General features: G+C 44.5%; 1 protein-coding gene across 2 annotated transcripts in view; it reads left to right on the plus strand.

Moving 5' to 3' along the window:
- Positions 1-2,176: 2,176 nt before the first annotated feature.
- The window catches only part of LOC141273284 (C-type lectin domain family 2 member B-like), a 49,090-nt gene continuing 23,803 nt past the window's right edge, over positions 2,177-27,463 (plus strand). The window contains exons 1-5 of one of the 2 annotated variants that reach the window (XM_073684904.1): positions 2,177-3,015; positions 4,492-4,590; positions 6,629-6,807; positions 9,683-9,789; positions 13,238-15,567. In XM_073684904.1, coding sequence (XP_073541005.1) covers positions 2,916-3,015; positions 4,492-4,590; positions 6,629-6,807; positions 9,683-9,789; positions 13,238-13,379 — 627 coding nt within the window. In that variant the 5' untranslated portion in view covers positions 2,177-2,915 and the 3' untranslated portion in view covers positions 13,380-15,567. Of the gene's footprint in view, positions 3,016-4,491; positions 4,591-6,628; positions 6,808-9,682; positions 9,790-13,237; positions 15,568-27,463 lie in introns of those variants that run through there. The other variant, XR_012322081.1, reaches the window with a different exon arrangement.

Consider the following 27,463-nt stretch of genomic DNA (forward strand, 5'->3'; position numbering starts at 1 on the left):
CGGAAGAGCAGCGGAACTCCCGCCATTGACTTGCATTGAAACGCATAGAAACCGCGACTGTACATTTTTACAAGCGGCTTCTATGCGTCTCTATGTGCGGATGGTACCCAGTTCTGGAGGAGAGGAGACTCTCATCCAGACCTGGGTACCATTGTACCTGTAAAAAAAGAATAAAATAGCAAATAAAGTTTATACTCACCTTTCCGAAGGCTTTTCTCTGAATGCCGGCATCGCTTGAGGACCTGCGGTGACGTCACAGTCATGTGACCGCAGGCCCTTCACCGCTCTGTCTCGCGATATGCCGGCAGCCGGGAACCAGCCAGGAACGAGCGCTGCAGCCACACCGGGGCATCGGGGGTGAGTATAGCTTTATTTGTTTTAATTTTTACGGTTCACACTGTATAAATCCATGCTGTTTGCTGTTTGCTGTTTGCTGTTTGCATGGATTTATATAGTGTGACCTAGTTGTCAAGCACTTTCCAAGTGATGCTAATCGCCTGGAAAGCGCTTGTCAATCAGCATGCGGAAACGCATGTGAACCCGCATGCGGATCCGCATGTATTTTGCAGGAAAAACGCATGTACAATCTGCATGCGTTTTTTCTGCCAGGGAGATGCAGAAATGCTGCAGAAATTTTCTGCTTCATTTCTGCATCGTGGGCACATAGCCTAACTGTGTAATATATACTTTGAATGGGCTTTAGATATTACCAGCAAGTTTTGTCCTGTGCGGCATGGACCTGCGCGCATGCGTTCCACGGTCCTGGTTACGTCCCCCGGTTCTCGGCATCTCTACTGCAGGACCTGCGTGATGCCACATGGCCATGTGATGGTAGCGCCGCCCAGCATGTGATGCTGACACCGTGGGTCTTCCCAGCAACTGTGACACAACATGCGCCACCATCAGTCCGCAAATCCCTCGTGATTGGCTGCCTGATTATCTAAATTTACCCACCAACTCTATACGTCTACACCCCCTGAAGAAAGCCGTGCCGAAACGCGCATCGGGGCGGACGCGCGCACATCTTGCGGTCCCCAGTACCCTGCTGTGACTATACTTTGGTAAGTGTATTAATGTTTTTGGCCAAGACTTTGGATTATACCAGTTAGCACTTTAGTGTATTTATGTGGACTAGGGCCCTCATCAGCTCATGTCCTCTAGATGGCAAGAAACACTTCTAATGCACTAGCTAAGTGTGAAAAGTTATATCAGATTCATAGGACAGGTGATATTTTATTGATTGCCAGGGGTCCAACTGCTGGACCCCCACTGATCTTGAGGACAGGGCTCTGCAGAGCAAAGGACAAGCATGCATATGAATACGTTTGCTATACGACTGCTGTAAGAGTCTGAAAAAGCGCTTGACAATCTCTAACCATCCCATAGACAATAAGTACAGTGGAGGTGGCATATTTAACCTCGTCCTCATATCAGTCTCGTCCTCCAGATCAGTGGTGGTCCCACTGGTAGGACCAAGCAGTCACTAATTTATCCCCTATCTTTTGGAAAGGGGATAACTTTCAATCTTGGTAAAAAAAAATCCCTTTAAGATGTAAATGTCGTGCTGACGAATCATTAAATCGAAATTTCTATATCAAAACTGTAACGTTTTTATCTTTTAAGTAAAGTGAAACAAAAAAAATAAAAAATAAAAAAAAAACGTCCATATTTTCGGATTTTTTATTTTATTTCATTTGGGGGGGGGGGGGGGTGACATGATTCCAAAAAACAGCCATTCTGCAATAGTTTTTTTGTGTTTTCCCTTTTTGGCGTTCAACATACGGGATAAATATTTTTTAAAGTTTTAGTTCAGACTATAGAAGTGATATAAAATATGTTTTTTTTAATACATATATTTTAGATTTTGATATTTGGATTTCAGGAAAAAAAAGTGATTTAAATTCTTATAGATTTATTTTAATTTTTTTTTTAAATATTTGCCATTTTTTAATGTGTTCCCTTCGGGGACTTGTAACCTGTGATCACTTGATTGCTTATGCAATACATTATTTCTATAGCGCCAACATATTCCGCAGCACTTGGAGCTCTTGCAGTTTTACATTTTTACAGCATACAGTAAGTCATGAAATAGGTTCTCCACGATCTCGACATACCCTTTTTAAATAAAGTAATCCCCCTTATAATATAAAAACATCTTATACTCACTTCCCGTACCGGCGCTGTTCCAGCGATGTTGGCGCCGGATTTCCCCCCTGAGCTTGTGTGACATTATTGTGCCACGTGAGCCCTGCAGCCAGTCATCTGCCGCTAATGGTTGCTGCACTTTTCACTTTCTCAATTTGTCCGACATTTCTTGCACAAACAGAAGAGGTGGGAGAGCAGCTGCTGATTGGTTACAGGGCTCACGTGACATAATAATGTCACACAAGCCCAGGGGAAGATTCGGTGGACAAACAGAAGAGGTGGGAGAGCAGCTGCTGATTGGTTACAGGGCTCACGTGACATAATAATGTCACACAAGCCCAAGGGAAGATTCGGCGCTGACATCGCTGGAACAGCGCCGGTACGGGAAGTGAGTATAAATGTGGTTTTATTTTATAATGGGGACTATTTTATTTAAAAGGGGGTTTTCCAGGTAGTGGACCACCCCTTTTAAGAGTATATTTACCCCATATTTGTGACACTTTTTACCGCTTTATTTTTATAATTCCGGAAAAACCTTTTCATTCTGTAAAAGCTGACTCTGTTATGCAAGTGATTAGCCATTCAATGTTTACATCTGGGTAATAACCGGTGATCGGTGGAGGTGCGGAATCCCCAATAATCAGATGGTGATGACTCATCCTTAAGATGACTCGAAGGCATCATGTGATCGGGCAATCCCTGTAAGTTTCGCTGATTCACGTCACTTTGTTATAAAGTCATTCAGAAACACGAGGCCGTCAGTGACAGCAATGAAAGCAAAGATCAGAGAGGAAGAAGCTGAGCTAAACGACAAAGGGAGACAAGGCTCAGGGCACGAATCCCCGGAGACACCGGCTGTGCGGGCGCTCGGTAAGTGGCTGCCTATATGTGATAGTAATGGTCAGATTCAGCACCGGGACTTCTACCTTACAGAGGGGGAGACCCTCGGGTTTAGTTTCTGGGAGCAGTTTAACCCTTTAAAAGAGTAAAGTGTTGTAAGGCGTTTTATTGTGATGTGGGTGGGAGTGGTGGGCTGTGTGCTGTATAGGGCGGTGGGAACATGTCAGACAGTTCTGTATACGGGGGTGGGGGGCGCAACAGGAAATCCAGGACAATCCATAAGAATAGGACACTTTTTTGCACTGTCTGTAAAAAAAAAAAAATATTGAGGTGTCTGTGATTTTTTTTTTTTTGAAGCTGAAGAAACTTGTACAGATTATTATGACTGTAATTATCATTTTACAGTGAATGCGGCTGACGTCTTCATATCAGGATTAAGGGCTGTAGACCTGGATCAGTGATAATCAGAATCATTTATTATAGTTTTCCAATGTGTCCATAAAAAATATTGTCTGTCCGTGAGTGTTTGATAACCTGTCTTGAAAAAATGAATGATCTAGTTGGTGACCCTGGTGCATCAGCTGCAGATGCTGCTCTGTATGTCCCCCACCTTCAGTGCACCCTGTGCCCCCATCAGAGGTTCTCTAGACCTCAGCAACATCATTACACAGCAGAGACGTTCTCTCTTCTCAGTGCTGATCCTAGGTATCTTTTATGTTGCAGCTGGCACTAGTATTAACAGGGGTACTGTGTGCCTGACACTAATAGGAGGCAATATTTCATTGGCACTAATAGGGTCACTATATGGCTGATACTAATAGGGGTACTGTGAGGCTTATGGTAATACTGGGTACAGTGTGGGTGGCACTAATGACCTTACTGTGTGACCTAATAATAGGGGGCACTGTGCAGCTGGCACTAATATGTGTACTGTGAGGATTACACTAATAGGGGGCACTGCGGCTGATACTATTAGGGGGCACTGTGCGACTGATACTAATAGGGGGCACTGTGCGGCTGACACTAATATGTGTACTGTGAGGATTACACTATTAGGGGGCACTGCGGCTGATACTATTAGGGGGCACTGTGCGACTGATACTAATAGGGGGCACTGTGCGGCTGACACTAATATGTGTACTGTGAGGATTACACTAATAGGGGGCACTGCGGCTGATACTATTAGGGGGCACTGTGCGACTGATACTAATAGGGGGCACTGTGCGGCTGACACTAATATGTGTACTGTGAGGATTACACTATTAGGGGGCACTGCGGCTGATACTATTAGGGGGCACTGTGCGACTGATACTAATAGGGGGCACTGTGCGACTGATACTAGTATGGGGCACTCTTTTGGCTGCCATAAATATATAACAAGACAGAATCTACTGAATCAATTGCCTATAGCAGTCCCCGGCACTGGTGTCTATGAACTAAGAAGTAGAATATTTGCTGCACTTTTATTGTCATTTTTTAATGTCCTCATTTCATTCTTCTTTGTAGGTTTAAACCAAATCGGAATCTTCCTCATCATCGCACTTTTCATCATCTTTATACTGGCGATTACATTTTTTACTTTGTGGGTTACGCATGCAGTGAAAGGTGAGAATATTGTATATAAAGTCATGTGCACACCAGACATGGAAGGAGATTCTTTTCACTCTACATTTGGGGACCAACTATTTATTATGTGAACGATCATGTAGGAATAATGAGTGACCGTCCGGTGGTGACCTGGGCCAGGCAGCAGCCGCTGGACAATGAAGACAACTCTCCTAGAGAGTAAGCAGCCAATCGGAAGAGGCAGAGCTGCAGTAGGGTGGAGATCAGCTTCCTGAACCAATAAGAAGACAGGAGGCGTGTCTCAGACTTCCTTTGACTCACTGTAGGCGCTGCAGCTCCACTACAGTCACAGATCACTGCCCTGATGGTGCTGAGCTTGACTGTGGGCAAGCAGCAAGCGGTGAGATAAATAGGAGATCAGCAACCGCTATAAGTACTGGACTATTCAGAATTTTAGCTACCGAACATTCACTTTAAGACGGGCCAAGCCTTGCTGCCTCTTTTCTTCCCTCTGCTTAGTGACGATTCAACCTTGAGCCTAAGACCTAAATAATTAAATGTAGACTAATAGGACAACTTCATTAATAACACTGTGGATTTTACTGGTAATGTGTCAGATAATGACATATTGTTTAAATCAGGTTTTTATGTTATTTGTATCTTGATAATATTTTTTTCATTTCATATCACTATGCAATTTTCAAACTGACCATTAGGCCTAATATTAGAGTCCTACTTCCTGTTGTGCACACGGACATTAGGAGCAATAGACTGACTCAGACCCTACTGAGTTATATTGGAGTATTTTATGAGCATGCTGTCATCACAGCAAATGTCATTGTACAGGGAGGAGGTGAGCTGTGATATCACCTATTGTGAATGGTGGATCCTGTGTTATCTACTGTATATAGAGGTGTTATCAGTCATTGTACAGGAGAGGGAGGAGGTGAGCTGTGACATCACCTATTGTAAATGGTGAATCCTGTGTTATCTACTGTATATAGAGATGTTATCAGTCATTGTACAGAAGGAGGAGGAGGTGAGCTGTGACATCACCTATTGTGAATGGTGGATCCTGTGTTATCTACTGTATATAGAGGTGTTATCAGTCATTGTACAGGGGGAGGAGGTGAGCTGTGACATCACCTATTGTGAATGGTGGATCCTGTGTTATCTACTGTATATAGAGGTGTCATCAGTCATTGTACAGGAGGAAAAGGGGAGCTGTGACATCTCCTATTGTGAATGATGGATCCTGTGTTATCTGCTGTATATAGAGGTGTTATCAGTCATTGTACAGGAGGGGGAGGAGGTGAGCTGTGATGTCACCTATTATAAATGGTGAATCCTGTGTTATCTACTGTATATAGAGGTGTCATCAGTCATTGTACAGGAGGAAGAGGAGGTGAGCTGTGACATCACCTATTCTGAACAGTGGATCCCATGATTTCTACTGTATATAGTTACCTGTCTGTGATTATAAAGAAACTGCTCTATGATATGTATACAGATTATATATAAATATACATATACAAAAAAGGAGGCAGCACATCCACAATAGTAAAAAAGTAAAGATCTTTTATTCACCAACACAAGCTACAGTACATTTCGGCTCTCTCTGTGGAGCCTTTCTCAAGCAGAAAAGATCTTTACTTTTTCACTATTGTGGATGTGCTGTTTCCTCTTTTAGATTTTTATATCTTTGATAGGAAGTTTAGGTAGTTTCATAGGGGGGAGTTTTGCACCCACTTAGTGCTGTTGATTTTCTGTAATACATATATAATTATTCACACCTAAAAGTTAATGTGCAATTGCAAGATATTATTTTTTTTCCATATACATAATGATATGGAGAATGTAAAATTAAATGACACTGTCCCTTTAAATTACAATGCCAGATTGCAAAAAGCCCATCTTTTCCCCATCTTATTTAATAATATTTTAATTAAAATAATGAATCTAGTAAGAAAATAGTTATAAAACTTGTGAAAATCAAACGACTTGATTGGTCATTGGAAATTCCTCCATGTTTCTTTGGTTTTGTAATGTCAGTCCTTACATCTTTTTGTCTTCTCAGGAAAGAATATGAATCTAGTTACGGTAAATTATCCCTCCGATCCCTGTGAGGACGACTGGATCTGGTCAAGAAAAAAGTGTTACTATTTTTCCTCTAATATTAGTGAATGGCAGACGGGTCAGGATCTCTGCGCCTCCAGGAACGCGTCTCTCGCCCTAATAGATTCCATGGAAGAGCTGGTGAGCGCACTGCGTAGAAGAAGATCTGTTAATCAGAGATTTCCATATTTTGCTTATTTTGTGGGTATAATAACCTGAGGACACCATAGATTACTAAAGAGAGTAAAATTAGGAGAGACACTTGTAGAGAAGGATCTGGGTGTAATAACCTGAGGGCATCAAATATTACTAAGGAGATTTAAAACTAGGAGAGTCACTTGACTCGCCCCCTGGGCCGTGGGGCACGCAGATCCGGGTGATAGGGGAACGATGGGGGTAGTAGTGGCGGCCCAGTCCCGCGGCTCAGGGTGGTCAGACCAATGGTAGCCTGCTACGTACCGACGATAAAGTCCGACTACGCCACCCATGGATTGCCGTTGTTAGGAACCGCCGCTGCAAGGCAGTCCGCTGGGGCTGATGACGTGTGCAGCTGGGATGGTGTGACTCCCCACGGGAAGAGTGCGGCCCCAGGGCAGTGTAGTGGATGTTGGGAGTGATGGTAGTGAGAGTCCCGGTGCTGATAGTGCTGGAGGAGCGAAAGAGCACACAGACAACGTACTGCAGTCCAATGTCGTTTACTCACAGTTCAGGTACTCCAGGTCACTTCTGTACAGGTAGTGACCGCCCGAGCCGTGCTGCGTCCACCAGGTGTGGGGCTCGGTCAACTCCCAGGCAGTTCAGGAGCATGGCACAGGACCCCCTTTAATCCTTTCTCTGGCCTGCCTCACCAGTGACCCACTTTTGTCCAGCTGCCGCGGACTTGTGCGGTTAAACGTGGGCCCCGTCCTCCGCTGTTCTATATGGTGCCTTCCTAGCAGGTTTGATGAGGTGTCGCACCAATAGATGATCACGACAACCGGTCTTTGGCTGAGGGTAGTTTCTCCTCCACCAACTTGGGATCCGGTACCCTTAATCTGCCTGACCCTTCACCCTGGATTCTCGTGGGTTCTTAGGGTCCCTTCCACCTTCTTGCTCCTGAGCCCTTCTGCTTCTCTGTCTCTTCTTCTCCCTTTACGTTCCTTCCTGTTCCTTTCTCTTGGAGCTGGGCTCAGGTGGCACCACAGCTCCCCTTCACCTCCTCCTCAGCCTCTCACTAGGCCCTCCTGGAGTAGAGCTCCTACAGAGCCTCTACTCACTGTCTTCTCCTCTCTGGACAGAACCTAGATCTAAGATGGTGCCCACCTTTTATACCTCCCTCTGACCATGAGCCCAGGTGACCAGCAACCAATGGGCTCCTTCCTACGCTCAGGAACCAACCCCTATCTGCCCCTACAGCACTGGGTGTTCCACCCCCCTCCCCACTCCAGACAGGGACATAGTCGGTCGTGCCTGTACTTCTGTCTAGTGGGAGCACCGTTGAGCTGTCCCTCGGAAATGGGGTGTGTGTGCTGTATGCAGCTAACTGAGCCCTGGTCCATACTCCATCCTTACCCGGGAGTGGAATATCACACCTCTGGCAGAGGTGCAATACCCCTGTAGCGGCCGAGCCCTCGGGGCGCTACACACTTGTAGAGAAGGATCTGCGTGTAATAACCTGAGGGCATCATATATTACTAAGGAGATTTAAAACTAGGAGAGTCACTTGTAGAGAAGGATCTGGGTGTAATAACCTGAAGGTATCATATATTACTAAGGAGATTTAAAACTAGGAGAGTCACTTGTAGAGAAGGATCTGGGTGTAATAACCTGAGGGCATCATATGTTCTAGGAGGAGTAAAACTAGGAGAGTCACTTGTAGAGAAGGATCTGAGTGTAATAACCTGAGGGCCTCGTATGTCGTAAGGGGAAGAAAACTAGGAGAGTCACTTGTAGAGAAGGATCTGGGTGTAATAACCTGAGGGCATCATATGTTCTATGGGGAAGAAAACTAGGAGAGTCACTTGTACAGAAGGATCTGGGTGTAATAACCTGAGGGTATCATAAGTTCTAGGGGGAGGAAAACTAGGAGCTATGTACAATTGACAGCACAATGTATATCAGCTGCTTCTAAAGCCATCAAGATATTGTCATGTATTAAAATAAGCACAAACTTGCGGGGCAGGGACATAATACAGCCACTCTACAAAGTGTTAGTTCCCTAAAATGGAATATGCAGTTCAGTTCTGGGCAACATTTCATAGAAAAGATGCCATGGAAGATCTTAATTATGAGGAAAGAATAAAATTATAACATTTATTATGTCTTGTCATCTAAGGGGACATGATTAACTTGTACAAATGCATCAATGGTCTATACAAAAATATGGTCCACAGTTGTTTCATGTAAAAGACAAGAGGGTGTTCCCTTCACCTGGAGACAGAGGTTCAATCTCCAGAGGATACAAGACTTCTTTACCATGAGATCTATTAATCTGTTGAATAGTCAACCTTAGGAGCTGGGAAAAGTGGGAACCATCCATGGTGTCAATAATGGCATAGGTGTTTTTTTTAGAAGAAAATAACAATTACTTATATAAATGTGTAAAGTTCTTTTCTGAATGTTTGGTCCAGGATGGAGAAATGTACTGTTTAGGGCTGACTGGGTCATCCATTATGGATGCACTTATACCCCTTTCATTTATTCTTTCCCATCCCGTGGCTGAATTTGATGGACCTTTTTCAGTCAAACTATGTAGCTGTGTAATGCTATTGTCACATCCCTGGTGGTCTAGAGTAGCTAAATGATTAATATCTAGTATCTCTGGTGGACCAAGGTGATGAAGAGGTTAATATTGTCAGCCATTATTAATCATGTTTCAGAATCGCTTATTATGAGTTAATAAATAAGATCCCAGGTGGCTTCTAAGTTGGACTAACACTTTAAGAAACCAATTTCACTTGGGTGATAGTGATGGAGATGTTCGCTGAGTCTGTGTTATATCGCAGAGCTAACGTGATTGTTTTGCTTCGTTTTGCAGAATTTTCTAGTGAGATTCAAAGGTTCCTCTGATCATTGGATCGGCCTGTCGAGAGAACAAGAAGGACGGCCCTGGGTGTGGACGAACGGGTCTTTATGTAATAATGCGTAAGTTACCGAAGTGTGAAAAAGTGTAATGAATAGGGGACAGTGCAGATTGTTTTAATGGCAGCCATTTATAACACAACCCCTCCTTAGGCCCTGTTAGGACATGTGGATATCATATATGGACATCTCCACCATGGGACCCCCTTCTATGTGCCAGAATATAGCTTCTCTGTAAGTACAGATTCCACTTTAGGTTACCATGTCCATCCTTGTACAAATAGTCTGAGCCTGCTCTAAAAACGGCGGGTGCTGGCCGCATTATACAGACCGAAACTAGCACCGATTGCTGCTGTTTACCATTTAGATGCTGCTGCAAATACCTGAGAGTGAGATTTAAATGGCCTGCTTGCCCTAGCACTAGTGCATCAACTCATATGGCCTCTCTCTCCACCACTGCAACACAATCATGGGGTGCCAATGCGATACATTAGCACCCGGGGTCCTACGGAAGTCCCATGTTACTGCCATCTTGCTCCTCCTATGAATCTAAGCCTGCAGTTGAGTTTCATAGGAAAAAGTAAATTTCATGATATACAGCAGAACTACAGTATACAGTGGGTACAGAAAGTATTCAGACCCCTTTACATTTTTCACTCTTTGTTTCATTGCAGCCATTTGGTAAATTCTAAAAAGTTCATTTTTTTTCTCATTAATGTACACTCTGCACCCCATCTTGACTGAAAAAAAAACAGAAATGTAGAAATTTTTGCAAATTTATTAAAAAAGAAAAACTGAAATATCACAAGGTCATAAGTATTCAGACCCTTTGCTCAGTATTGAGTAGAAGCCCCTTTTGAGCTAGTACAGCCATGAGTCTTCTTGGGAATGATGCAACAAGTTTTTCACACCTGGATTTGGGGATCCTCTGCCATTCTTCCTTGCAGATCCTCTCCAGTTCCGTCAGGTTGGATGGTGAACGTTGGTGGACAGCCATTTTCAGGTCTCTCCTGAGATGCTCAATTGGGTTTAGGTCAGGGCTCTGGCTGGACCAGTCAAGAATGGTCACAGAGTTGATCTGAAGCCACTCCTTTGTTATTTTAGCTGTGTGCTTGGGGTCATTGTCTTGTTGGTCGGTGAGCCTTCGGCCAAGTCTGAGGTCCAGAGCACTCTGGAAGAGGTTTTCATCCAGGATATCTCTGTACTTGGCCGCATTTATGTTTCCTTCAATTGCAACCAGTCGTCCTGTCCCTGCAGCTGAAAAACACCCCCATAGCATGATGCTGCCACCACCATGTTTCACTGTTGGGATTGTATTGGGCAGGTGATGAGCAGTGCCTGGTTTTCTCCACACATACCGCTTAGAATTATCACCAAAAAGTTCTATCTTCATCTAATCAGACCAGAGAATCTTATTTCTCATAGTCTGGGAGTCCTTCATGTGTTTTTGAGCAAACTCTATGTGGGCTTTCATATGTCTTGCACCAAGGAAAGGCTTCCGTCGGGCCACTCTGCCATAAAAGCCCAACTGTTGGAGGGCTGCAGTGATAGTTGCTTTGTGGAACTTTCTCCCATCTCCCTACTGCATCTCTAGCTCAACCACAGTCATCTTGGGGTTCTTCTTTACCTCTCTCACCAAGGCACTTCTCTCACGATTGCTCAGTTTAGCTGGAGGGTCAGGTCTAGGAAGACTTCTGGTGGTCCCAAACTTCTTCCATTTAAGGATTATGGAGGCAACTGTGCTCTTAGGAACCTTGAGTAATGCAGAAATTCTTTTGTAACTTTGGCTAAATCTTTGCCTTGCCACAATTCTGTCTCTGAGCCCCTTGGGCAGTTCCTTTGAGCTCATGATTCTCATTTGGTCTGACATGCACTGTGAGCTGTGAGGTCTTATATAGACAGGTGTGTGCCTTTCCAAATCAAGTCCTATCAGTTTAATTAAACACAGATGGACTCCAATGAAGGAGTAGAACCATCTCAAGGAGGATCACAAGGAAATGGACAGCATGTGACTTAAATATGAGTGTCTGAGCAAAGGGTCTGAATACTTATGACCATGTGATATTTCAGTTTTTCTTTTTTAATAAATTTGCAAAAATTTCTACGTTTCTATTTTTTTTTCAGTCAAGATGGGGTGCAGAGTGTACTTTAATGAGAAAAAAATGAACTTTTTAGAATTTACCAAATGGCTGCAATGAAACAAAGAGTGAAAAATTTAAAGGGGTCTGAATACTTTCCGTACCCACTGTATACAACAAGCGATTAAATGATGATTGCCGGCTCAAGTCCCCTGAGGAGACTGAAGAATAAAGTAAAACAAAATATTTTTTAAAAAAATATATAAAAAGTTTAAATCTCCCCTCCTCTCATTTCTCAGTTCAAAAATACAAAAATAAAACAATTAATAATGCATTTGTTATTGTCACATCTGTTAAAGTCTGATATAAAAAAAAAACATTTAAAAAGCTAAAAAGGTTAAAAAAATTGAAACGCCGGAATTGCCATTATAAGGTCAGCACACTTACTCATAAAACTGCAAGTATAAGCAAACCTAATGATGCATCTACCCCAAAATGGTATCAATAGAAACATCAGCAGCCGTATACGGCTGTGTAGACAGAAAAATTAAAAAAAAAGAAAGAACAGAAAGAAAAGAATAAATTTCCAGAAAGAAAAAAAAAATCACCTGGGTATGAAGGGTTAATATATTGAATACAATATTATCAAACTATACAGTAGGCTCCCCCTAGTGGTAGCTGCAGGTGGCAAGAATTTTATTATCTAAAGGAAACTTGTCATCAAAGTTTTGGTAAGTAAATCACCTCCAGCAGGCAGGATATAATCTGGATAGGATTTAGTTGGGGATGGGGGCCAAGAGGAACCATTTTCACCATATTTTATATATTTTGGGACTGTCTGTAATTCTGTTTTGGCATCGGTATCAGTCCACAGTGTGAAATGTGATATCTTTTTACCTTACCTACTTTATATCCCTCCTACTTCCGGTTGCTCTTAACCAGTTTGACAACAGCCCATTGTCTCATTGTTAGACCATAGATACAAATCCTCATTCTGCCCCGTTTGGATCTCTATCCCATAAAAAAAGAGGTCTGAAATGTATAATATCTTGCTGCTGGGGATTCATATTGAAGTGAAAGGGATCTGATCTGCAGTGACCGAGTATGGCCACTATATGGTGTTCAGAGCCTTGGTGCTCTAGTTCCGGTGACAGCTGACTGGTGCAGGTGCCTGGGGTCAGTCTCATCAGATATTGATTAAACAACCAAAATATAAGTCGACAATATCTTAGTCCTGGAAAAAATTATTATTCACTATCCCAATTATTTGGGAATTTTATTTCTAATTCCTTTGCAAGAGAGATTCTTATTAAAAAGAGAAAAAAAAAACAGGGTAGTTGCGGCGAACTAAGATTCCCTGCAGCTGCTCCATCAGTAAAGTATCAAATGCTAAGTGAATATTGTGACAGGTTCAATTCCCAACCACTCCGCAGGTTCCACATTCATGGAGTATCGAAGTGTGTCTTCCTGAACAGCGGACGAGTCTTCAGCGCTTCGTGTTACTTCGACAAATACTGGATCTGTAATAAGCCGGACACGAGGAGCACAGTGCGAACGCTCAGCGAGCTCCTCTAATACCAGGGACATTGTATATCTACAACTCCTTACCTCAACTCTAGATGGATCGCATTGGATTATGGACACGATATAGACCATGGGAATTTGTGATCATGAAGGATACATGAAAAACATTAAGTAACCGGCGTGGATGCAACATTTCATGTCGATGTTTCAGCTGCTTGTTTTTATACAAAATAAAAGGAAAGAAAACAATGAAAAATTGTTTCAAAAGGTCATAAGAAGAAGTTCTCATTAGATGGAAAGAGACTCCCTACTTATCTTCTCTCTAATATCACTCTTGTGTGAGGATGAAGTGCACTGAAGACACCCGAAACGATTAAACAAATCATAGAACATTTGTTTGGGATTTTTTTTGTTATCTCATTCATTCATTTTAATGTTATATTCAATCAAATAGCAACTGTAATAAAAGTGTCAAAAAGATGGCAGCTGCTGACAGTACTTGCCGCCATCACTCTGCTTAAAGGGAATCTGTCAGCAGGTTTTTGCTATGTAATCTGAAGACAGCATGAGGTAGGGGTTAAAACACTAAATTCAAAGATGTGTCATTTACTAAGCTACATACTGTTGTTTACTTACACTGAAGGTTTTATCCCTAGGAGATTATCACAGACAACAGTGCACGGGACTGCTAATCCAGCTCTGCCTCCTCCTGTGATGAGCAGCTCATTGTCTATAGAACATGTACATACAGAGCCAGGTGTGGGCGGGGTTAGCTTTCTCAGCTCTGCTACTTTTAAAAACTTTGTCTCACAACTGCTGCACGCAGTAAACTAAGTGATACATTATTGCATTTAGGGTCTCTTTGTCTACATCATGTTGCTCCCAGATGAGATAGCAAAAACATGCTGACAGATTCCCTTTAAGGCCTCCGTCCCCATTAGCAGCTGACAACCATCTCCCCCATACACAAGAAACCTCAGATTGGCAGAGCACTCCTGTGTTCTCTATGACAGATCTTCTACCAGACTCCTCTGGACTCTTCTGGTGGTGACATATATTCTGGAGAAGAAAAGAATCAGATGTTGGAAATCCAACATACCCGGATCTTTATCTTCCCCAACATCTGTTAGGAGTGTCAGGAGACCTCCTTACACACTAGACTGTTAACCGATCCCACTGATAATGGTTGCCAACTGGTGGAGTGAGCAGAGCTATTAAATCACTGTTTTTCTGTATCTGTGGTTTGTCCTGATGAAGAAGTATGTCACTTTGAAACCTGTTGGCAAATAAACCGCATTTCCACGTTGCTCGTCTCCTGTTCATCACTGGACCATTGGCAGCGCAGATTTCAATGCACTTTTCTCCAGCTTCACATGTTTCTCCTCATAGTGGAGCTGCAGAAGCCTTTTTCTAAGCTTTTACATGGCTTGTGACTTCACAACCACATCAGGTGAGACTAGCTGCCCTTTGTTTCCCGGATTTTCTCTGATAAGACCCTATTGCACTTATTGTCTTTCCAGTCTCTTTTGTCCATCCAGCTTGGGCCAGTCCTTGCACTGGTTACCCATCCTCTACAGAATACAATACAAACTTATCTCTGTCACCCACAATGCTCTCCACAGTTTTGCAGCGCCCTATATCTCCTCCCTCATCTCTATCAACCTACACGTGCCCTCCATCCTGCAACTGATCTAAGACTAACACCCCCCACTTCCATCTCCAAGACTTCTCTCATGCTGTGCCAGTTTTCTGGAATGCACTACCCCGGATGATCCTATTAATACCTAGCCCCCATGTTTTTGAGAGTGCTGTAAAAACACATCTCTTTAGACAGGCGAACCATCTCGCTAATCTTCCTCTCCCTTGTTCTCTCTGCCTAAATTTTCCTCACAATCTGGTCCCTCTTATTCATCTGTCCCCACATCCTCCATGCACCCAATAGCACTGATAACTCCACTTATACACATACTGGCTGATGACCGAATCATGCAGCTGTATATGTGAACCCCTATTTATTATAATGATGGCTGGACCGTACATGACAAGCACTTTTCACCTATTGTGTCCCCCGTATTTCCTTATATATTACAGCTTATGAGCAGGAACCTCACTCGTCCTGTAACTGGTGAACTACGTGTTACATTGTATTGTTTTTATTGTCTGTTCATTACCTCGCTTAATTGTAAAATGCTGCTGAATATGTTGGCGCCAAAGCAATAAAATTATCATCATTATCTCAGCTGACTCATGTATGAAGTGTGAAAATCCTTTAGATGTTGCAATAATTGTCTGAAAATGGCAATACATTAATATATAAGAACACCAGAATAATGGACAATATCAGGCACCATAGTCCCAAAAATAATGTGCGGAACTCCCAATACAATTCGGAAACAAAAAAGCAAAAAATGGAGTTTATTAACCCCAGATAGATAAGGAATAGTAAAGAAGCCTATTTGGTTAAAAAATTATGTTTTATTGAAAATGTAATATTGTGGTATGACCACTAGATGGCACCCCCATGTGATTGTGCAGAAAGTGCATGTTGTAAATGGGGACCAGAAACAACGTAATGAGATCAAATAATACCAATATCTGTAAAGTACTGTGATGTAAATGGTCTGAGAATGAAAGAGCAACAACATCGAACATAAAGTTACAATATCACTGTACTTTACTGATATTGGTATTATTTGACCTCCTTCACTACGTTGTTTCTGGTCCCCATTTACAAAATGTACTTTATGTACAATCATACGGGGGTGCCATCTAGTGGTCATACCACAATATTACATTGAGGTCTTCTTTTTCTATCAATGAAATTTTCTGTCTTGGTCGCTCTCCTAATCCTGGTTTTGTATTACGCCACGTTTACTGTAGTTCTAAAAATTCTGAAATTTGTTACTTTTGTGTTAGAGGTTACCTAGACAAATAGGTTTAAGCTAGATGTATAATGGTGGATTGTGTAAAAGATTGGAGAAGTGTTGCATAAGTGTTACATTTTATAGATGCACCAAATTTGTCAAGCTAAAAACTCTGCCAAAGGAGGAGCGTTTCCTGAAGCAGTTGTTTTTGACTGCTTCAAAAAAATTCCGTCTGCACATTGCCTAAATAAGGAACTTCAATCAGGTATCAAGCACAGAGCGCAATGGAATGAGGAAAGAGGACACGAGAGACAGATGTAACTCTAAGGAAATACACTAAAATAAAATATACATACAGTAACATCATCAAGAGAATAAAACAATGTTATGGTTCCTGCAATGCAAAGATATAAAAATGATCTGCGTCATTGAAAGAGCTATATTTTTTGTTTTCTCTAAATGTTAACTCTACATGTGACCATATTTTCGGTCCCAGTGCGGACCACATTCAGACCAATGTTATTCAATGGGGCAGTGCAGATGATGGTTCTAGTGCACTCGCTTCTTTCGTAAACCAGATGAGACTCACCCGTTCAAGTCTATGGGTACGCAAAAAAAAATTGGATGCCATATGGAGCCACAGTACAGCATCTGATTATTATAGATACATTGCAACCGCGATCCCGGCAGTGTATAGCGCTGAGCCGCCGGGAGAGAGGTCATGTGAGTTCATCAGCTCAGTGAACACTCTCCCGGCAGCTCAGCGCTATACACTGACACAGGAGTGATTACACTCCTGTCAGTGTATAGCTGGCTGTCCTCTAGAACAGCCACACCAGTCATTGCTGATGTGACTGCTAGAAGTGACCCAGATCTTCGTGGGACACTCTGGATTATGTCATCATGTCGGACAGGTGAGGGATATGGTTGTTTTTTATTTTAGTTTTTTTACAGGTGACAATGGCTTCCATGGATTAGGCGTTACGTGAGTATACAGTGTTTTTTATTTTTAAATAAATGATTAAAACTGTGTGGACTTTTATTTCATATAAAGGATTTTTTTCAGGCCGTGTGTTTATTTGAAAACCTTCACTATGAGGTTAGTAATGGGGGCATTTTATAGACGCCTCTCCATTACTAACCTGGGCTTCATGACAGCTGCCAATAGAAGGCTGACATGAACCCCATCCCTATTACCCCACTTGCCACCGCACCAGGGCAAGTGGGAAGACTGAGGCTAAATGCCAGATTTGGCGCATCTTATGGATGCTCCATTTCTGGGGCCGCTGAGGGCTGATATTATTAGCCTTGGAGGGGGCCAGTATCCATGGCCCCATCCCTGGCTATTAATATCAGCTCACAGCAGTCTGTTTAGCCTTTGCTGGTTAGGTTTTATAGGGGGATCCTATGTCGTTTTTTTTTACGGGGTCCCCCTGTAATCTAGCCAGCAAACACTAAGCAAACAGCTGTGAGCTGTTATTAATAGCTAGGGAACATCTTTGGCTAATGGCCCCTTCCCTGGCCAGTAATATAAGCCCCCAGCAGTTGGCTTTCCCTCTGCTGGTTATGAAAATGACATGGGAGCCATTTTTTTAAATTTAATTCTTCATTTTATTTAACCCCTTCCCAACATTCGCCGTACATATACTGCTCTCGTTCCCGCAAACAGCAGTATATGTACGGCACAGTGATCGCGCGGGCTCACGCTGAGTGCCGCCACAATCACATGCAGGTGTCAGCTCTATGTGAGAGCTCACATCCCACAGCACCGCCCACGATCGGTGCTAGCACTGATCGCGTGTGTTTAACCCCTATGATGCCACTGTCAATAGTGACAGCGACATCATGGGGCATCGCAGAGGGAGTGGGCTCCCTCTGTGATTTCATCAGCACAATGCAATTGCAATCGTGTTGTGTTGATGGTCTCCATGGTGGCCCCCGGTCCCAAGATGGCCAAGGGGTCCTTCAGGAAGGTGGCTGTGTCGACCTATAACACTGTCCCACTATTTAACCCCTTCAGTGAACACAATAAAAAATAAATGAAAACCAAGGCAAAAAACTATGCTTCATCATCATACGACAGAACAAAAAGTGCACTAAAATGCGATCAAAAATACGAATGTAAATAAAAATGGTACAGCTGAAAATGTCATCTTGTCCCTCAAAAAACAAGCCACCATTCAGCTCCATCAGCAGAAAAATAAAAAAGTTACAGATCTCAGAATAAAGCGATGCAAAAATAATATTTTTTTCTATAAAATAGTTTTATTGTGTAAAACTGTCAAAACATAAAAAAACTATATAAATATGGTACCGCTGTAATCATACTGACCCAAAGAATAAAGCTACCTTATCAATTTTACCGCACGCGGAACGACATAAAAAAAAATCCCAAAAAATCCTGAATTGTTGGTTTTTGTTCATCCTGCCTCCCAAAAATCAGAATAGAAAGCGATCAAAAAATGTCACTGCCCGAAAATGGTACCAATAAAAATAAAGACCTCACATGACTGTGTCAGCTGAAATATGGAAAAATTATAGCTATCAAAATATGGCAATGCAAAAACTAGTTTTTACAATAAAAAGCGTCTTTTAGTGTGTGACAGCTGCCAAATATAAAAACCCTGCAGAATAAAGTCATCTAATCACTTATACCGCATGAGGAACGGCGTAAAAAATAAATAAACCCAATTCTTCATCTGCTGTTGATTTGTTCATTCTGCCTCTCAATGATCGCAGAAAGGCTCTGCGCACATTTATCCTTCGCTCTGTGCTCAGCGCTTGCACTGGGGTTTCCGTGTAAATCTCTGAAATACGTGACTCAGACGGAACCCCCAGCTGAAGACTCCCTATAATGAGGCAGATAGAGGCACTGTGGATGTCGTCTAGCCTTTGATCCGGCGGTGTTCGTCTTTTCATTAGGAGTGCATAAAAGTGCTGTCGGCCACAGTTTTGTGCACCGCTGAAAAGAAGGACACTGCCTAATTAAAGCCAGACGAAGTCCAGAGTAATTCTGCTGCCTCATTAGTGTGAATAGATCCCTCGGGGATTTCATCTGAATCACATCACTCAGAGATTTAGATGGAAGCCCCGATATAAGTGCTCAGCGTAGAGCACAGGATAAATGTGAATCAAAATCTTATGCAAAATGTTCTCAATAATAGCAAATCCTCACTCAGGTCTGTCATCTGTTAATGGAAATATGGGGACTTCCATGTTACTGGTAGCACAGAGGCTCTGGAAAAGCGAAATGACACATCGCCCTCCAAAACAAATCAAGCAAATTATGTGCTCCCCAATCCAAATGCTGCTCTTCCCTTCTGAGCCCCACAGTGTGCCTACGCCGCAGTTAGCGTCCACTTGTTTGGCATTTCTGTAGTGATGAGAGCCCGCCTAATTTACAGGTGCATGTCTCCAGAAGCATGAGATGGGCACAACGTACTGGTCACTACAACGTACTGGTCACTAAAACAGCAGTTTGCAATTTTTACTCAGCAGCATCCACTGCTACTTGTTTATGAAAAACACCCATGGCGTCAAAATCATCACTACACCTGTAGATAAATTCTCAAAGGGGTATAGTGTCCAAAATGGGGTCACTTGAGGAGGGATTCTGCTGTTCTAGCACTTAGGAGCTGTGTCTATGAAATCCACAAACTATTCTAGGAAAATGTTCGCTCCAGTAGGCAAATAGCGCCCCGTCCTTCCCGAGTCTCGCCGTGTGGCTCAGCAGTACTGTACAGCCATTTCTACATTCAACAGAAAGTGGGACACATTTTAGTGCCATTTTTACCCATTTCCTAGAGTGAAAATTTAAAATCTGTGGCTAAAACAATATTTTGATGGTAAAAATGTTATTATTTTTTCTTCACTGCCCAACGGTATAAAATTCTGTGACACCTGTGGTGTCAGTATGCTCACTGCACCCCTAGATGAATTTATTGAGAGGTGTAGTTTGTAAAATGGTGTCATTTATGGGGGGGTTCAGCTGATCTGGCACCTCAGGGGCTCCCCAGTGGGTCCTGGCACCCGCAAACCATAACAGTAAAATCTGCACTATAATATGGGTCTCTTTCCCTTCTGAGCTTTGCACTGTGTCTGAACAGTAGTTCCCGATGACATGTAGGGTATTGGCGCACTCGGCAGGAGCGGCGCTGCGGCTACACTGTGTGACGGCTATTAAGGAGAATGAATATTCAGTGCTCCACATGCCCATGGGCGTGGGAAGCACTGAATATTCATTTTCTTTAGCAGCGGGGACAGTGTAGGCTGCAGCAGGCAGCTGCTGCCTCCTGTGCCCCACTCCTCCGCTGCTCCCCCCACACCTCGCACAGTATGTACAGTACAGACCAAAAGTTTGGACACACCTTCTCATTTAAAGATTTCTCTGTATTTTCATGACTATGAAAATTGTACATTCACACTGAAGGCATCAAAACTATGAATTAACACATGTGGAATTATATACTTAACAAAAAAGTGTGAAACAACTGAAAATATGTCTTATATTCTAGGTTCTTCAAAGTAGCCACCTTTTGCTTTGATGACTGCTTTGCACACTCTTGGCATTCTCTTGATGAGCTTCAAGAGGTAGTCACCGGAAATGGTCTTCCAACAATCTTGAAGGAGTTCCCAGAGATGCTTAGCACTTGTTGGCCCTTTTGCCTTCACTCTGCGGTCCAGCTCACCCCAAACCATCTCGATTGGGTTCAGGTCTGGTGACTGTGGAGGCCAGGTCATCTGACGTAGCAAATAAAAAATATGAAGCTAAAAGAACATTTTTGTTGCAAAAATTAGATTTTTTTTATTTTCACAGCTCTATGTTATAAACTTCCGTGAAGCACCAGGGAGTTCAAAGTGTTCACCACACTTCTAGATAAGTTCCTTGAGGGGTGTAGTTTCCAAAATGGGGTCACTTGTGGGCGGTTTCAACTGTTTACGCACATCAAAGGCTCTCCAAACCCGACATGGCTTCCGCTAATGATTCCAGCCAATTTTGCCCTCCAAAAGTCAAACGGTGCTGCTTCCCTTCCGAGACCTACCATGCACCCAAACAGTAGTTTTTCTCCACATATGGGATATGAGTGTACTCAGGAGAAATTGCACAACAAGTTTTGGGGTCCATTTTCTCTTGTTACCCTTGTGGAAATAAAAAAATTGGGGCTAAAAGTAAATTTTTTGTGAGAAAAATGTGATTTTTTTTATGTTCATGGTTCTACGTTATAAACTTCTGTGAATCACCTGGGGGTTCAAGGTGCTCACCACACATCTAGATACATTACTTGACAGGTCTAGTTTCCAAAATGGGGTCTCTTGTGGGGGGTTTCCACTGTTTAGGTGCATCAGCAGCTCTCCAAACCCGACATGGCGTCTTGCTGTGCCCCAAACAGTAGTTTGGCATACTAGTAGGGTATTGGCATACTCAGGAGAAATTGCACAACACACTTTGGGGTCCATTTTCTCTTGTTACCCTTATGAAAATAAAAAATTTGGGGCTAAAGTAAAATTTTGGTGAAAAAAAGTAAAATGTAAATTTTGTTTTACTTTTAAACAAACAATAATTACAGGACTTTAGTGGAAATTTTGACCAAACATTACCTTATATGACTTTGGGTCCGGCTGTAATGGTTCATACTTAATAGATGTACAATACATATGTATGAGTCCTTTTTATGCGATTTTATTGTGCGTGTGTGCACTTGTGGTTCACAGTGCCACTATTAACCATTGACTGTTAATAAAGGTTCTTTTAATCAATGAACCGAGTTCTGATGCTGTTTTATGACCACTTTTTTTCGGGTTTTTCCTATTTTTGGTATATGCTCAGCCTTTCTAATGGTCTAGGCATATATATGTCAACTATGAAGATAAAATTTATACGCTGTAGAAGTTATCTCAATCTATGTATTAACATACGGTATATGCTGAGTCCAGTATGTGTTTTAACAAATATACTCTCCACTGAGAAATGTATCCGTAATTTCACAATACTTTCTCTAGCTACTGAGAAGCTTCAGCGTCCATTATAATCTGATACATTGTTTATTCCAATATTAAACTGAGCGCTGTTCTTACCATAAACCGGTAAGTAAGTGCACCCCCAGTCTAACTGAACATTGTCTTGGCTCTGAATTGACAGTATTTTGGGATGTGAAAGCGTCTGAATTTATTTTGGGGTCCAGTCTGGTGTTTTTGCTGTATTCTTCCATTTTTCTGCTATATGTTGGCATATAACTGCTGTAATGCAGCAGCTTGCTAGCATTACTGTAAATGGTCCAGGATGTGTTTACCGGACCATGTACCTTCCCCTTTAACTGACTGGTCACATGACTGTGACATCACACAGGTCCTGTGTGCACAGTAAAGCTCTGCACACATGACTGGGACAGCACACAGGACCTATACACACAGCTGACTGATCGCATGACTGTGACATCAGCAAGGTCCTGTCAGTATGTGGCTGTCTGTGCACAGCATATATAAACCCTGCTTAATTTGAGACAGGTGTGTTCGGTGTGAGAGGCCTGAGGCCTGTTCCCCATGTGTGTGGGATACCGTGAAGCCTGGCAGCCTGAAGGCAAAGACTGGATCCTGTGCGGATGCTAGTGGCCTTGGAAGGCAGCGGCTTTGGAGTGAAGCCTGGTACCTGAAGGGTCGAGCCTGGATCCTGTGTGGATGTCAGTGGCCTTTGAGGGAGAGCCGGCTTGAGGAAGAGTCCTGAAGGGTCGAGCCTGGATCCTGTGTGGATGTCAGTGGCCTTTGACGGAGAGCCGGCTTGAGGAAGAGTCCTGAAGGGTCGAGCCTGGATCCTGTGTGGATGTCAGTGGCCTTTGAGGGAGAGCCGGCTTGAGGAAGAGTCCTGAAAGGCAGAGCCTGGATCCTGTGTGGATGTCAGTGGCCTTTGAGGGAACGACGGCTGGAGACCCCTACCTAGGAAGCCGCAGAGCCACAGTGGTGGCAGAGTAACGGACTGAGACAGCTAAACCCGGCAAACCCTGTGCTATATGGACATTGTGATATGAACATTGCTATTATTACCTTGCCGTAAGCTGTAACCTGGAGCAAGTGGGCCGGTGTGCCACTTGGCTCATGAATAATGTAGATATGTGTGTCGGCGTGCCACGGAGTTGGACCCGATGAACTGTGTGGACTTGTGGTTTATGCCGAAGTAATAAACTGCATTGTGGTGAAAAACGTAAAGACATTGCACGTGTGCATTTGACGCGCCCCCTGGGCCATGTTGTGTAGCGTTGCGCACGCGGGGAATACCCGGAGCCGGATCCGATAGGGGTAGTAGTCCTCGTGGCGGTGACCCGGTCCGTGCCCAGGGTGTCAAACTAAGTGGCGTTATTGGTATGATGGTAATAGTGTCCGACTACGCCACCCGTTGAATGCGGTTACGAAACCGCCGCTGCAGGGCAGACCGCTGAGGCCGGTGGTACAGTTGTGCAGCGTGGGTAGTATAACCCCCAACGGGAGGGGTATGGCCTCAGGGCAGCGGACGTGGATGATGGGGATGGTAGAATTGCACGCAGGCACCAGGAACCACTCAGAGACGGTGCGGTGTAGTTCAGGGTCTTTACTGGTGACAAAGATAGACCCTCCCGGGAGTACTGGCTAGCGGTCAGGGTCTGGTCAGTCCGTGAGCAGACAGGATCTCCCCTGGCCAGGCGGAGTTGTAGGCCTCCCCAACTAACTGTACTCTTCTTGGCTACCTTGCTAGAAGCGGGTAAAAGTAGCCCACGTCCCTGAGTGTACCGTGTGGTGCTCACCCGTATGGCCGGTGACTCGGGGCCTTCTGGTAGCCTCCGCTCCATGATGGCGGTGCTGGTCCCTTGCGTGTGACCGTGCCTTCGGGTTTCTTGGCCAGAGGACCTGAAATCCCCTGCCGGTCGGTTTCTGCTGCTGGGTATGGAACAGTCCCCACAGCCTCGGACTCCGTGTCCGGTGAGATCTCTTCAGTCCGGACGAGCTCTACAGCTTCCAGTCCCGGACTCCTTTTATCACTGCTCCCACAGAGCTCCTGTTCTTATTTTCCCTGTAACTGATCCACACCAGACCAGACTGTGTCTCTGTCTCTGTCTGTGTTCTTTTCTAACCCCACCTCAGCCCCAGTTTATGTAGGGGAAGTTCTTCCCCTCCCAGGACTGGGCAGGAGGTGTGGCATGCTTAGGATTCCTGACCAGGAGACCTCCCACCTGCTCACAGACGTAATATTGCTATTACTGTGGTAACCCCTGAAGTTCCACATTCCCCCCTAGTAAAATTTAGTACTCCGGGACTAAACATATTTTTTTTTTTTTTGAAAATATAACAGGGTATAAACAGGAACAATACAATAAGGAAAAACATGTTAAAGTGGTCACAGCGTGTCCGCAACCGGGTGCAATTTTTGAAACAAAAAGGGTGTCCATTTCACCAAAGAACAGGGAGCCGTAACCAGGTAGGGGTCTGTCCTGCCCCGAGTCTTTAACAGTCTTTAGTCCGTTCCTGGGTTACGCTCCAAACATATATACAATAGAGTTCTAGTAAATCCACAAAAGATACCTATAAAATAACTGGAAAAACATAATTATTTACAAGCAACAGTAAACAGGTAAATATTAATAAAACAGTCTAAACACTTTAGATCCTCCAACGTACGGGCAACTGGCCTCTAGTGGCTCTAATGGACCTACGGAGCTCACTAACTGGTCCTGCACTACAGGGTGTAGGAGCTGTTAAAGGTAAGCTGGGCAGCTGTCTACGGACTCTTTGGCTCACTAGGGGCACGGCAGGCTCACTATAAGCAGAGGGTCGATTCTCCTGGTCTGCTTGTGTGGGGTCTTCTGCCTCCTGGACCGGCTGCTCTTCCAGCTCTACCTGTTTTTCCGTAGGCACTTGGGATGCTGGCTGGAGGAAGGTGAGGACGGGTACCACAACAGCGCCATTTACTTGTGTCCAAGACCGAGGGAAGTCTCCGAGTACAGTACTGACCATCTCTTCCCTTTTCTCTGCGGGTCGAGGGTTTTCTTGATCTTCTTCAGGGTTTCGTAGCTGCTCGGGACACTTCTTCAGGTGATCTCGGGAGACAATGGCTGTGGTTTCTCCTCCATCCTTACTGATTGTGCAGACTTTCGGGTTTTCATGGCTTGAGGGCAGTACGGTGTACGGGTCCTTCTCCCACTGGTCGTCCAACTTGTGGAGCCGTCTTTTCCTCTTCAAGACCTGCTCTCCAGGTACCAGGGGAACAGCGGGAGCATGCTGGTTGTAGGTCTTCTCCTGTCTTTCTCTTGCTTGACGGAGACTTCGATCAACGCTCTCCTGTACTTTCCGGTACTGCTGCTGCCTCTCTGTGTCCCAGTCTGCTTCTGGTGAAGTGTCCTCGGGTGTCAGGACTCCCATATCCAGATCAACAGGCAGCTTACCAGGTCTTGCTCTTATTAGGTAAGCCGGGGTACAGTTGGTAGAACCTACAGGGATGTGGTTGTATAGGTCCACCAGATCAGGCAGTTTCTCAGGCCACAGACTGCGTTCTTCCAGGGGCAATGTTTTCAGAAGGTCTATCACCACCTGGTTCATCTTCTCGCAGAGTCCATTGGTTTGCGGATGATAGGGTGTTGTTCTTATCTTCCGGCAGCCATACAGAGTGCAGAACTCCTGGAAGACTTCCGCTTCAAAGGCAGGTCCTTGGTCCATCAGCACCTGCTCTGGGTATCCGTGTGGAAGGCAGAAGTGCTGCTGGAAGGCTCTAGCTGCTGTTTGAGCTGTTAAGTCCTTGACGGGGACTACAACCAAGAACCGGGAGTAGTGATCCACGATGGTTAACGCATAGACGTAGCCACTTCTGCTGGGGGTCAGTTTTACATGGTCCAAGGCTACCAGTTCCAACGGCTGCCTGGTGACGATGGACTGCAGGGGAGTCTTCTGGCTGGCACGGTCCTTCCTTCTTAGGTTGCACGGGCCACAGTCTCTGCACCACGTCTCGATGGTTCCTCTCATGCCTACCCAGTGGAACCGCCCGCGCAGCAGGAACTCCAGTTTCTTCCATCCGAAGTGCCCAGCTCCGTCGTGGTATGCCTCCAGCACCATAGCCGCGTCTCTTCTTGGCACCACTACTTGCCAGATCAGTTCATGCGTCCGGGAGTTAACCATTCTGCGGCACAACTTCCCCTTGTAAAGGAACAGTCGACTCTTCTCAGCCCACAGTTGCTTGGTCTCCTCCGGAGCGTCTGGGTCAAGGCGGGCATCTGGCTGAGTCAGCATCTCCTTCACCCGTCGGACGGCGGGGTCACTGTCTTGCGTTTCCGCCCAGTTGTAATGAGGTAAGGGGTTGAACGTAGTGGATTGCTTACCCCTTACACGGTGGGAATACTGGGTAGTCCCATGACGGTGAAACGCGGGGAGTTCAACTTCTTCCAGTTCCTCTGGATCTTCCCCTACGTCCGGTAGGTTTGGCATTCTGGACAAGGCATCCGCGTTGGTATTGGAGCGTCCTGCCCGGTATTTAATCGTGAACTCATAGTTGGACAGGCGGGCCATCCATCTCTGCTCCAGGGCACCGAGTCTTGCAGTGTCCAGGTGTGTCAACGGGTTGTTATCCGTGTACACGGTGAACCGGGAAGAGGCGAGGTAGTGCTTAAAGCGTTCGGTGACTGCCCACACCACTGCCAGGAACTCTAGCTTGAATGAGCTGTAATTCTCAGGGTTTCTTTCGGTGGGTCGCAGTTTTCGGTTGGCGTAAGCAATTACCCGTTCTCTCCCCTGCTGGATCTGGGACAGTACGGCTCCTAGCCCGATGTTACTTGCGTCGGTGTAGAGGATAAAGGGCTGGCTGTAATCCGGGTACGCCAGGATTTCATCCCCCGTGAGGGCCATCTTCAGCTGGCGGAAGGACTCTTCTTCCAGCTTCTCCCATCTGAAGGGCGGCTTCTGGTTCTTGGCCTTCCTGGACTGGCCTATCAGGAGGTCCTGCATAGGAGCTGCCTTTTTGGTGAAACCGGGAATGAATCTTCGGTAGTAGCCTACCAACCCGAGGAACTGCCGCACTTCCTTTACGCTGGAGGGTCTTGGCCATTCCTTAATCGCGGTGATCTTATCAGGGTCGGGGGCCACTCCGTCAGCACTCACCACGTGTCCCAGGTACTGCACTTTTGGTTTTAGCACGTGACACTTCGACGGTTTCACCTTCAGACCGTAGTTTGCCAGGGCTTCAAACACCTCCGCCAGGTGTTTCAGGTGGTCCTCGTAGGTTTTGGAATAAACTATAACATCGTCCAGGTACAGCAGGAC

The sequence above is a fragment of the Phyllobates terribilis genome, unplaced genomic scaffold, assembly GCF_046119375.1.
Source record: "Phyllobates terribilis strain yellow unplaced genomic scaffold, ASM4611937v1 Scaffold_5__5_contigs__length_657084704, whole genome shotgun sequence".
Taxonomy (NCBI): domain Eukaryota; kingdom Metazoa; phylum Chordata; class Amphibia; order Anura; family Dendrobatidae; genus Phyllobates; species Phyllobates terribilis.